Source organism: Staurois parvus, unplaced genomic scaffold (genome assembly GCF_062004578.1).
Source record: "Staurois parvus isolate SC_StPar_1 unplaced genomic scaffold, SC_StPar_1.0 ptg001090l, whole genome shotgun sequence".
Classification (NCBI taxonomy): domain Eukaryota; kingdom Metazoa; phylum Chordata; class Amphibia; order Anura; family Ranidae; genus Staurois; species Staurois parvus.
This window is the reverse complement of record NW_028318886.1, coordinates 1,586,689-1,600,470: the sequence shown is the minus strand read 5'-3', so window position 1 is coordinate 1,600,470 and position 13,782 is coordinate 1,586,689. Positions and strand designations below refer to the sequence as shown.

The following is a 13,782-nucleotide window of genomic DNA, read 5'->3' as shown; positions in this document are numbered from 1 at the left end:
GGGTGAGATCTTGCGTGGAGCCCCAGATTAAGGGAGATTATTAGTGGTCTTGTATGTCTTCCATTTTCTAATTATTGCTCCCCCAATTGATTTGTTCACACCAAGCTGCTTGCCTATTGCAGTCTTCCCAGCCTGGTGCAGGTCTACAATTTTGCTTCGAGAGCTCTTTGGTCTTCACCATAGTGGAGTTTGGAGTGTGACTGTTTGAACTTGTTATCAGTATAAAAGACACCTGTCCACAACCTCAAACAGGTGCCATTGATACAGGTAATGAGTGCAGGACAGAGGAGCCTCTTAAAGAAGAAGGTACAGGTCTGTGAGAGCCAAAAATCTTGCTTGTTTGTAGGTGACCAAATACTTATTTTCCACCATAATTTGCAAATAAATTCTTTCCAAATCAGCCAATGGGATTGTCTGGATTTTTTTTCTCATTTTGTCTCTCATAGTTGAGGTCTACCTATGATGCCAATTACAGGCCTCTCTCATCTTTTTAAGTGGGAGAACTTGCACAATTGGTGGCTGACTAAATACTTTTTTGCCCCACTGTACCTTTTCAACTGCATGGATCCATGCTCTACCCCCCTTCGACTACATCCATAAAAAAAAACCTACGTACACACAGGTGAAGGTTGTATAGTTTATTATATTCAAGCACAGCAACAAATTTTGTACACTTTATGAAAATATAAAGGTTTACATCATTTTACTACATTTTCCTACATTAAAGTGGAACTAAACTGTGAGCAGGCAAACCCCTTACAGCAAAAGATATATACTCTTCTGCAATAAAATCAAAGTTACCTGCTAGAATGAATGAACTCCCATGTGCGTGCTCAGGAGTTGCATCATTCCAGCCAATCAAAATTAGGAATGAGCTCAGGCATATTCAGTCATGAGTCCAAACCCACCCGAGCTATCCTACTGGGAAGCCATCAAAGCAAACAGCCAATCATCGGTGGTAGAGGCACTCCCTGTCCTGCAGCTGCACGTATGCAAGGGACATGGCATGCCTCCGCCACCATAATTGACAGCTTCCTGATAGGATAACACTTGGGCTGGTTTAGACTTGTATCCACTTGTGCTCATCCCTGATCAAGATGTCAGAAGATCCCGAGCATGTAAAAAGATGAGGCAAAGATGACTGCAAGGGGAGGAGAGTTTAGTTCCACTTTAAAGTATATATATATATATATATATATATATATATATTATATTGCACAGCTCATAATAAGAAAACTAAGCAGCTCAAGCAGGGTATAAATAAATATTCACAGGGGTTCTCCAGTGTACCCATGTCACTCAATCCTGTGGGGAGCATGAATGTAGACAGAAAGCAGTCAGGACATGGTCTGTCTGACTTGTGTGTAGTGCTAAAGCCTGGCTGTACTAGCAGTGCGCTCCATCTAGCTGATAGAAACTGAAATTGAGTGACAAACTGAGCAAAATAGCTGAAAGAAGCAGCAATAGATGTGAAGAGGTCTGCCTAACTCCCAAATTACTACAGCACTTTTTGGATTAGCAATTATAAAATATATTTCTAAAAAATATTTTAAATATGTAACGATTGTCTCTCAACTTGGCACGTTTTAATGCTGATTTGTAGCCACCCCAGTACAATCATATTTCTAGTGCCCAGGTATGGTGTGAAATGGATTTATTAGATTGTAAGCTCTAGCGAGCCGGGCCCTCTGTTTCCTCTTGTACCAAAGTGTATTGTAACTGTAATGTCTACCTTCATTTTGTAAAGCGCTGAGCAAACTGTTGGCACTATATAAATCCTGTATAATAATAATATTAACCGTGAACGCTAAGGCTTTCGATGTGGAATCACTTGCAGTTTCCCCTGTTGACAGCTCTTGCAGGATAGCAGGGGCAATGTCTGTGACCTGTGAATCACATTCCCCACCTACCAGCCATGGCACAAAATACAAAGGGACTCTCTGAGCAGGCCAATTATGTTTTCCTAAATCTCTCCCAAAAGTCAGTGCCTGTACTGCCACTTTGCTGCTAGACAGCTGGACAAAGCCGATTCTTGATCAAGTGATACTGAAGCCAGTAAGTAACATAGGGATGACATTTTTCTATAATAAAAAACAGGCCAGCTGCATTCTATGACATTTTCTAGATGGCTACAGTTCAGCTTTACCATAAAAAGGTGTAAGAACCTATTTTTTAAAATTCTCAACAATCAAGGCAAGAAGCAAGTAAAGCCATAGATGTACTGTAGTATCACATTCAGTTTAAATTCTTTGGCTGGATCAGGCTGCAGGGAAGAAGCAGGATGACCCGTTTGGCACAAAAACACATTGGTTTAAAGCTGAAGTTTAACCATACAAAACCTTTACGTAGTGAGCTAACGTACCTATAATGAAGGATGTCCAACATCCTGCAGGCAGCTGGCTAAATGTAGTATGTTCCACATTGTGCAGGCAGCTGCATCCTGGAGAAATCTTCACTGCAGGGATGCCCTGTCCTCTTCCTGTCTCTGACCTTTTAGCCCTGCAGGGGTTAATAGCTTCAGGTCTTCTGTGAAAAGGTCTCCAACAAGGACCCATCTCCATTGATAAACCTTCTTTCATCCCTGTCACTGCCTGTAATATGATCTTTGAATAGGGGAGAGTCCAAGGATTCACAGATTGCATTACAGGTAGTGAAAGCAATGAAAGAATGGTTAGCAATGTAGGTGGGGATAGTACCTCATTGGAGACTTTTTAACAGAACACATAATAACCCCCCGCAGCATCAGAAGTTCAGAGACGAGAAGAGGACAGGTATCCCAGCATGGAAGATTTCTCCAGGATCTGGCTGCCTGCACAATGTGGAACATACTACATTTACAGGTAAGTTGGATCACTTAAACTTTAGAGATCTATTTTTTTTACTTGGCTAAACTTCAGTTTTAACATTCCAGCTCTATAGAAATCGATGAACGCAGAGTGGTACAAGGCACCAGAAAAACTAATGACTGATTTACATATTGCAGGGCTCTGGCATGCAATAAATGCTTGGCGTAATCGATTCTACATATCTTAACAGTGAACTGTAGGGCATACCTTGTCACAGCAGAAGTTAAAGCCCAGTTGAACTGTATATACAGTCAGGATACATATAGTAATGTATACAAATTTGTGTTCCCTTGTATTTATCTGACAAGTGCTGAAGCAAGTGTTAAAAAATCATGTGCCAGCAGCACTAGGAGAGTCTGACTGCTACTGTTCCATACAAATAGCAGCCTAGCTGTCTGACACGTCCCCAGGATCACTGATCTAATCACCAATGCTGTTCATGGAGCAAGAGTGATGTTGGTTAGATCAGTGTTCAGTGGGCGGTGTTGGACATCAAGACAGCCATTTGTTTAAGAGTGCGTTCCAGATTTCTTATGTGCTGCCGCACATTGCTGATTAAAAAAGAAAAAAAAGGCATATATAAACTACTACAAGAGTTGCCTGACTGCATTGCAGTAATAAATTAAGAGGGTTCAATCTGTCTTTAAATAACTGCAGAAACAGTGTGTGATGATGTCATCCTGCGGTAAGAATGTCATCACTGCAAGCTTCTGCACGCCACTTGTTTCTATGTGAATTCCTTAGATTTCCCTTCACGGGAACAACACCTGAGCAGTCTCTTGCATAGCTCCACACCCTGCAACCGCAGTATGTTTGCCATTTTGTGCCCCAATCCTGTAATAATTTTGCTATGAATAGGCAGTAAAGGCATGAATGCCACAAAAAGGCAGCAACAGATGTATGACAGCTACCCTTAAATCCCGTATCCCTGAAATGTAGATAATCTAGAATTTAAGTTTCTCGTGACCTGTAAACTTCTCTTGAGTAGTATACCCCTAGTCTGGCTTATTTCTTCTCTCAAGCCCTTATTTGAGGTACAACAGAAATGGCTTTAATATGCGATGGCCCCCACAGGCCTAGCTTAACTAGTCATAAGGCAAAGCATACACATAATCAGGCTTATGCAAGAAGGCAAAGTGGCTTGGCCCGGCTAGTTGAAATTGACCTTCTGTTGGCTTAAGTCCAGCAAAATCTGATTAGTTATCACATTATTCTGGCCATCTACCTCGCCTCATCATATAAGTGTGATCATGTTTGTTCACAGCACAACGGTGCATACATGCAAAGCTCTAAATCTGCCATCTTTTCTGAAACTCAGCTGTATAATGGCAGGAGTGCTGCTTTCTCTATGCTATTCTTCAGCTCTTCATCCTCCATCAGTACCCAGCTGAGACTGTCCACTCTGACATGGGGTGGTTCTTGGTCGCTGAATACTCCCATGATGGTCAAACAAACTCCATCTGCACCATCCCCACCTTGGTGCTGTACCCCTAAAATGCCATAAGATTTGGGAGGATCTTGCAGCAGGTTACGCAAGGGGTTGAGAATGCTTCCTCCATGGGTAGCACAGACAGCAGCGGGTAGGCGGGCAGGGGCACTGGCACTCTGCAGGACCCACAATTCTCCTGGGGTAGTTAAGCAAACTAGGAGCATCCGCAGTATGAGGAATGGAGAAGGATACAGCAGAGGTAGAATATAGGGGTGCGAAGGTTGGTTCCTGTACTCCACTGCCAGCTTTATGAGAGGAAGGATATCTCTACAGCGCAGGGGCAGAGGGGAAACCCTGTCCCACCAAGAGGCCTGGAGAGATTCCTTGTCTGCTGAGGCTGGAGACTTCAAAGTACCACCTAGAAGGAGAACAAGGATCATAGTGATAGTATGTCATAATACATAACAAGCAAGTACATTCACGTAGGTTAGAGCTATGCCTGTCATCCTACCAATTAATTCAGGATTTCTCAACCAGGGTTCCTCCAGAGTTGCTAGGGGTTCCTTGAGCAATAAGCAGTTTCTGCCTCTCAGGTAATCTCCCACTGACAACCATTGATCTTTTGAGCTATCTGTAAAAGGGGCAATTCTTCCGAATGACCACATGTTTAAGGAACATTCTTGACCATCACACTAATGTATCATCAGTTGTAGATACAGTATTTTTTGACACGGGTTCCCTGAGACCAGAAAATTAAGGTTCCTCTGTGTTGAGAAAGGCTGAACTAGATGGAACTACAGTTAAGAACTACAACTACAGAGCCACAAAGTACTCTACTGTAAGTTTTATCATGACAACCAGTAGAGGGAGCTCTGCACCCTTACCCCTTGTATCTACAGTTATGTCTCACTGGCACTGTGACTTTGATACATCTTCTTTGAATGATATTCGATCTATGCAACTCTTGTAGTCTTAGTTAAAAAAAAAAAAGTTACTTCTTTTTGAGTCCACTATAAAAAACAGAAAAACAATGAGACATGCATTGCTAAAGAGAAGACAGCAAACACCTCAATGAAAAACGAGGTGCAAGTAATTCACTAAAGGTACAGAACACTAATTTTTAGCACCTAGTAATACTACCTAACATATGTTTATTAAAAACTTGTCTACTTTGTAATTTAAAAAACACAAAGATCTCTGTTGCATACATGTGCAAATGCAGTGAAACAAAGAGTTGTGCCTATACACTGTACGTTAGGATGAATATGGCAACAAATAATACAGGGAAGGCAAGATTGAGGGCGGGGGGGGTTTACATTCCCCCTCATGAAATAAATCCTCCTTATGGAATATAAGAGATCCAGATTTGCAATGTGTCTGCACTGATAAATTCAGCAGTGTAGCAGACCAAGCCATCCCCCCCCCCCCCTTCCTAAGGATGCCTGACCTTATGGACCTCCCCAGCTACAACAGCTTTTCTCAAGCTATTATCACCACATACACATCATGCCCCACTTTTCTTTTTTTTTTTTTTTTTTTTAAACCATGGTACCACATATTCAGAAGGGACACCATCCAAGACTGAAAAACTAAGTTCTGAATGGATAATCCTTCAAAACAAGCAAAGAAGAATTGCTACTATTTCGTTGTTCTCTCCTGATGTGTACCTGGCTGTATGGAGACAGGCAAAGAGGCACCCATGTAAAACTTTAAAACATCCGGTGGACGTATCTTTTAAATAAACTTTTGCGTACCTGTATGTTGGGCAAGGAATACAAATCGCACCCAGGCGGCTCCTCTCTCCTCCACAGCCAGCAGAGTGATGGGCTCACAGGTTAATCCGGTCTCCTCTTTGACCTCTCGGCACAGCCCATCCACCAGGGTCTCTCCTCTCTCCAGACGTCCAGCAGGGAGATACCAGGTACCCAAGCACTCAGCTTTGGCCTCCTGCATCATCAGCACCTCGTCCTGCAGAGCAGTACACAAAGATACAAGCAAAGCATTGCAATTTCTCAAATACATACCATCCCAAATATGACATAGGCACCCATCGCTGCTGGACCCTTTGCCCCAGAGGGATGAAGGGACTCAGCTTTGACCATAATTCATAAAGTCCCATCTATGTTTCCCTAAGGCCTGGTTCACACAGGTGTCAGCCTATAGAAGAGTAGTGTGTGCAGCAAGCTATTAAAAAGGTTTTTAGCAAGCCTTCAGCAGCTTTGCTGAAGCCTTTAAAGCACAATATAACTCTATGCGAGTGTGACTGTCACCTACTAGTAGCTTAGTTAAAGTGACAGTCAGCACTCCCAATGAGAGCTGTGTTTAACATCCCCATATTACAGAAAAAACAGGACCAAAATGTCATGAGAACCCCATGGGACTTTGAAGAGTCAGAAACATACAGTATATTAAAAGACCAATTGTCAATCTTTATTTGTAATAACAGGAAATGGCCAAATGTCCAGTAAAATTGAATAAAACAGAATGTGATACTCCAACAAAATAAACCAACATATACCCAAATGGATTACAGATACACCAGTGGGGATCGAAAGTTTGGGCACCCCAGCTAAAAAATTGTATTAATGTGCATAAAGAAGCCAAGGAAAGATGGCTTCTGCAGGATTCCCAAACTTTTGCAGACGCCATTTTTTTGTTTTCTGTTATTTTGAAAGTGTAAATGATGGAAATAAAATCTAACTTTTGTTGACATATTATAAGAATGTCTAATCTTTAATTTGATGCCTTTTGGAGGTTTTTCCATCTTTCCTTGGCTTCTTTATGCACATTAATACAAATTTTTAGCTGGGGTGCCCAAACTTTCTATCCCCACTGTACATGTCTTGATTGGCAGTGATATATTCTTCCCATAACTCCCAACATGTTTCGGAACGAAGTTCCTTCCTCAGGGTAACATACTGGTATAGTGGTACTACAATACAATAATGTCATATCAATAATGTATACAGTAAAAGTCAAAATATATCTTGCAAATTGTAAACACGGCAGATTGATGTATGCAAATGCTTCAATAGATAAAGAAACTTACAATTATTACGTGTATCAATAGAGCTCGTTTCAATGCAGACGTCCACAGAAAAAAATAAATTCCCCTGAGGAAGGAACTTTGTTCCGAAACATGTTGGGAGTTATGGGAAGAATACACCACTGCCAATCAAGAAGTATCTACATTGATGTATCTGTAATCCATTAGGGTATATGTTGGTTTATTTAGTTGGTGTATCACATTCTGTTTTATTCAATTTTGCTGGCCATTTCCTGTTATTACAAATAAAGATTGACAATTGGTTTGTATGTTTTATACTTTTCTGCCCTCAAAGTCCCATGGGGTTCTCCTGACCTTCTGATCATGTTTTTTCTGTATTACTTACAGGGATGTTGGCAGTAGTTATCCCTTCAGCTATGTTGGGCTCATTGTTATTTTAAAACATCCCCATATTAGAACTAAAGTTTTCTATTTAAATGCTTCAACAAATCTGCTCAAAGCTTGCCAAAATCTTCACAAATGCATTGTAAAAGCTTACTGTACACACTGTTCTTGTATAAAGTAAAGTCTATGTGTACAAGGTCTAATAGCATCATCATGACAAGGTGAACAAGATCTAATAGGTTCATTATACAGTGTTAACTAGAGAAGCTAGGTTATGTAAACCCAGTCACTAAAATCTTATATAGGCTTCATAATGACCCTGTTAGGATAAAAGACAGATTTAAAGGCCAGTTTCCAGCAAGAGAAGGGCTGTAAGGCTTCTGAACATGGGCAGCCAGAGGGAGGTAAACTGAACACCGGTTTTACCACCCACTTGAAGACTACAAGACAGCTGGGGGGCTGGGGGTGGTGGAGGGGGAGGACTGTTTACATGCCAAATCTGTGATGCTTCTTTACAATATACTCATCACCTCCTCCCATGCTCACCTCCAGGACTTCTCCAGAGCCTCTCCCATCCTCTGGAACTCCCTACCACAGCATGTCCGGTCAGCCCCCACCCTGTCTGCCTTTAGGCAATCTTTGAAAACTCACTTCTTCAGGGAAGCCTACCCCACCTCCACCTAAAAATTGTACTTGAATCACCTCCGCCAGATCATCCCCCGCAGCTATCACCTTTTGTATCACCTCCCCCTTCCTTTAGATTGTAAGCTCCACAAGCAGGGCCCTCCTATTCCTTCTGTACTGAAATGTATTGGAATTATACTGTCTCCCTTACATTGTAAAGCGCTGTGCAAACTGTTGGCGCTATATAAATCCTGTATAATAATAATACAATAAATTGAACAGGACATGGTGATATCACTTGTCAAACTCTCACATTCAAAACAATGGGGCCACAATGCAACTGCATTGCAATGTATTAGTCCCATTATAAATTGCCATTCTTCAAAAAAATAAAACAAAAACACAGGCATTCAGGATTGCCTCCTGAACCCCTCCCCGGCAGCTGATTAACCACACTCTGAAAAGCAATGCAAATAGCTTTTCAGAGAATAATCAAGCATAAACTTTGCCTTAGGCTTAGATTACACCTACAAGTGCGACCAAGTGCAGGCACATTTCTGTGCATGGGGCAGCTCACTCATTTTAATGGGTTGCCCTACGCACATGAAACGTGGAATAGAAGACCCTGACTCTTTTCTAAAAATATGCAGCACTGAAAATGTTTGGCATGCACAAAAATGTGTGCATTTGTAGATGGGTGGGGTAACGGGAACAATTAATGACACTGCTGCTTGTCTGCTAAATGGCTGCGGGTTTTCCTGCACATAATTTTGTACACAAGCAAATGTCTGAACCTAGCATTATACTATCCTTCCAGCAACCTGTGTCACTGGACATCCTTCTGTTCCAGCACTGCACCCTCCACCAATCTCTTCAGCATTTGACACTTTCGGGAGTTCCAGATGTCTGCTTCACTTGCCACGTTGTGGTTTCACCCTTAAACCCATCCTTTCTCAACCTTGTTAACATGGAGGAACCCTTGAAATGAATGCTGAAGAGGCTGACATAGGCTGCAGTGCTGGGATGGAAAGAAGATAGGAGACATAGGCCAACAAAGGGGTGAATTCTGCATTGTCACCCTGTCACATGCTCTCCGAATGGAGACTAAAAGAAGAATGGCATCACACATTTCACAATCATGATCCAACAAGAGGAATGATATGCAACCATTGCTGGAGTACACATAGACATGAAGTGGCTGTAATGATGCTGCAGGAAATCAGCAACAAAGGATGAATAAAGGTGATATTTAAAAAAACAAAACAAAAAAAAACAACAATCATGACCCTTGACATTGACATGTTACAGAAACCACAGAATAACCGACCTGCTCATTCAGTAATACTCCCATGACAATGTAGCAGACATTTTGTCTCAATTTTAGGGGTCGAGGGCTCTCCGACATCATGTCATATTGGTCAGGTAGTGGGGCAGCTCCCCCGCTGAAGAGAGTTTTCAATTCTTCTTCCAGACCCGAAGACATCTCTGAAAAACAGCAGAGACATTTGTGTGTAAATATACTGTATATGTATGTATAAATAAATATATGGCCACCTACATTTATCCTATATCAGCAGCTTGTGTATAATGACAGGACCCCATCATTGAGTTGTATATAATGACATCATCCCTCCCCCTCTATAGTAACTAAATGCTCCCTATGCTGTATAAATGACATAATCCCTTCATTGAGCTGTATATGATGACATTTTCGCTTTCCCTGAGCTGTATACGTTGACAGAATCCCTCTCTCTCTGTGCTGTATATAATGACAGGATCCCTTTCTTGAGCTGTATGTATAGAAAGTCAAGACCTCTTTCCCTTTGCTGTGTATAATGCCTGACCCCTCTCTCTCAGTGCTGTATATGACAAAATCTCTCTCCTGTATATATCAGGATTCCTTCCCTGTGACAGAATCCCACTATGGTATATAATGACAGAACTCCTCTCTCCCTATGCTGTATGTAATGACAGGATCCCTTCCTTGAGCTGTATGTAATTACAGGATCCCTCTCTCCCTGTGCTGTGTATAATCACATGATCCCTCCCTATGCTACATAATCCTTTCCTTAAGTTGTATATAATGACACGATCTCTCTCCCTTTACTGTATATAATGACTTGATCTCTCTGCCTATGCTGTATATAATGACACGATCTCTCTCCCTTTACTGTATATAATGACTTGATCTCTCTCCATATGCTGTATATAATGACATGATCTCTCTCCATATGCTGTATATAATGACTTGATCTCTCTCCCTATGCTGTATATAATGACATGATCGCTCTCCCTTTACTATATATAATGACATGATCGCTCTCCCTTTACTGTATATAATGCCATGATCTCTCTCCCTATGCTACATATAATGACATGATCTCTCTCTCCATGCTGCATATAATGACATGATCGCTCTCCCTTTACTGTATATAATGCCATGATCTCTCTCCCTATGCTGCATATAATGACATGATCTCTCTCCCTATGCTGCATATAATGCCATGATCTCTCTCCCTATGCTGCATATAATGCCATGATCTCTCTCCCTATGCTGCATATAATGACATGATCGCTCTCCCTATGCTGCATATAATGACATGATCTCTCTCCCTATGCTGCATATAATGACATGATCTCTCTCCCTATGCTGCATATAATGACATGATCTCTCTCCCTATGCTGCATATAATGACATGATCTCTCTCTCTATGCTGCATATAATGACATGATCTCTCTCCCTTTACTATATATAATGACATGATCGCTCTCCCTTTACTGTATATAATGCCATGATCTCTCTCCCTATGCTACATATAATGACATGATCTCTCTCTCTATGCTGCATATAATGACATGATCGCTCTCCCTTTACTGTATATAATGCCATGATCTCTCTCCCTATGCTGCATATAATGACATGATCTCTCTCCCTATGCTGCATATAATGACATGATCGCTCTCCCTATGCTGCATATAATGACATGATCGCTCTCCCTATGCTGCATATAATGACATGATCTCTCTCCCTATGCTGCATATAATGACATGATCTCTCTCCCTATGCTGCATATAATGACATGATCTCTCTCTCTATGCTGCATATAATGACATGATCTCTCTCACTTTACTATATATAATGACATGATCGCTCTCCCTTTACTGTATATAATTCCATGATCTCTCTCCCTATGCTGCATATAATGACATGATCTCTCCCTCTATGCTGTATATAATGACATGATCGCTCTCCCTTTACTATATATAATGACATGATCTCTCTCCCTATGCTGCATATAATGACATGATCTCTCTCCCTATGCTGCATATAATGACATGATCTCTCTCTCTATGCTGTATATAATGACATGATCGCTCTCCCTTTACTATATATAATGACATGATCGCTCTCCCTTTCCTGTATATAATGCCATGATCTCTCTCCCTATGCTGCATATAATGACATGATCTCTCTCCCTATGCTGCATATAATGACATGATCTCTCTCCCTATGCTGCATATAATGACATGATCTCTCTCTCTATGCTGTATATAATGACATGATCGCTCTCCCTTTACTATATATAATGACATGATCGCTCTCCCTTTACTGTATATAATGCCATGATCTCTCTCCCTATGCTGCATATAATGACATGATCTCTCTCCCTATGCTGCATATAATGACATGATCTCTCTCTCTATGCTGTATATAATGACATGATCGCTCTCCCTTTACTATATATAATGCCATGATCTCTCTCCCTATGCTGCATATAATGCCATGATCTCTCTCCCTATGCTACATATAATGACATGATCTCTCCTTGTGCATTGACAGAATCCCTCTATAGTATATAATGACAGGATCCCTCCCTATCCTACAAAATGACATGATCCTTTCCTTAAGTTGTATATAATGACATGATCTATCTCCCTATGCTGTATATAATGACATGATCTATCTCCCTATGCTGTATATAATGACATGATCTAACTCCCTATGCTTTATACATTGACAGAATCCCTCTATGGTATATAATGACAGCATCCCTTCCTTGAGCTGTATGTAATTACAGGATCCCTCTCCCCCTGTGCCTGACCCCCCTCTCTCAGTGCTGTATAGAATGACAGAATCTCTCTCCTGCATATATCAGGATCCCTGTCTCCCTGTGCTTTGTATAATGACATGATCTCTCCCTCTGTGCTGTGTATAAAGATGATCCAGCTCTCCATTGATGCACAGCCTCCCCTCCCCCCAGCTCCCTGATCCATGCACACTCGTTGCTCTCCCCGCTGCTGTCAACGTGGATCTCCAGGTTCCCCCTCACCCTCCTTTGCTCCCCATTAATTGATCCCCCCCATATAACAGTGCCATCATCTCACCTGAATCCATCCAACCCGGAAGTAGTGGACTCGCCTCTCTCTGCACTCATTGGCGGCGGCCGGTCGAGCCTCTATTTCTTACTGGACAATAGGAGACTCTGTGGGGCGTGTCTTTGTTTAAAGGCATCCAAGTGCACTATTGGATTGATGGTTTACATCCTGCACTCGTCCTGGGGAACGCATCACTCAGCCATTATTTTTACTGGTTCTATTTTTTTTTTGTTTACATATTCTTCTTTCATTGGTCAGATTATGACCAAGGTGAGTATGGCAGCGATCACAATAATTTACTAAATAAACTCCCTATAGTCAGCAGCAGAGCCCTCTGATCCCTCTTGTATTCCATTATATTGCATCTATACTGCCATCCACTATTTTGTAATGTAAATTGTTGCTGCTATATTCTGTATAATAAATATTATGGGTAATTGACATTAATGAATATATATACAGTGGATATGAAAAGTCTACCTTCCCCTGTTAAAATGTCAGGTTTCTGTGATGTAAAAAAAATTAGACAAAAATAAATCATTTCAGAACTCTTTCCACCTTTAATGTAACCTATAAACTGTACAACTCGGTTGAACAACAAACTGAAATCTTTTAGGTGGAGGGAAGTAAACATAAAAAACTAAAATAATATGGTTGCATAAGTGTGCACACCCTTACACTAATACTTTATTGAAGCACCTTTTGATGTGATTCCAGCACTCAGTCTTTTTGGGTATGAGTCTATCAGCATGGCACATCTTGACTTGGCAAGATTTGCCCACTCTTTCTTGCAAAAACACTCCAGATCTGTTAGATTGTGAAGGCATCTCCTGTGTAAAGCCCTCTTCAGAGCACCACACAGATTTTCCATCAGATTCAGGTCTGGGCTCTGGCTGGGCCATTCCAAAACTTTAATCTTCTTCTGGTGAAGCCATTTCTTTGTTGATTTGGATGTATGCTTTGGGTCATTGTCATGCTGAAAGATGAAGTTCCTCTTCATGTTCAGCTTTCTAGCAGACGCCTGAAGGTTTTGTGCCAATATTGATTTGTACTTGGAACTGTTCATAATTCCCTCGACCTTGACTAAGGCCCCAGTTTCAGCTGAAGAAAAACAG

The 13,782-nt window shown here is 41.3% G+C and overlaps 1 protein-coding gene across 1 annotated transcript; it reads right to left on the bottom strand.

The window, feature by feature from the left end:
• Positions 1-623: 623 nt before the first annotated feature.
• On the bottom strand, positions 624-12,778 carry NUDT18 (nudix hydrolase 18). The gene is made up of 4 exons (XM_089658708.1): positions 12,677-12,778; positions 9,618-9,775; positions 6,030-6,243; positions 624-4,693 (listed from the first exon to the last, which is right to left on the bottom strand). The coding sequence occupies exons 1-4, from the start codon at positions 12,684-12,686 to the stop codon at positions 4,161-4,163; spliced, it is 915 nt and encodes a 304-aa protein (XP_089514834.1). The 5' UTR covers positions 12,687-12,778; the 3' UTR covers positions 624-4,160.
• Between the last annotated feature and the right edge of the window lie 1,004 nt (positions 12,779-13,782).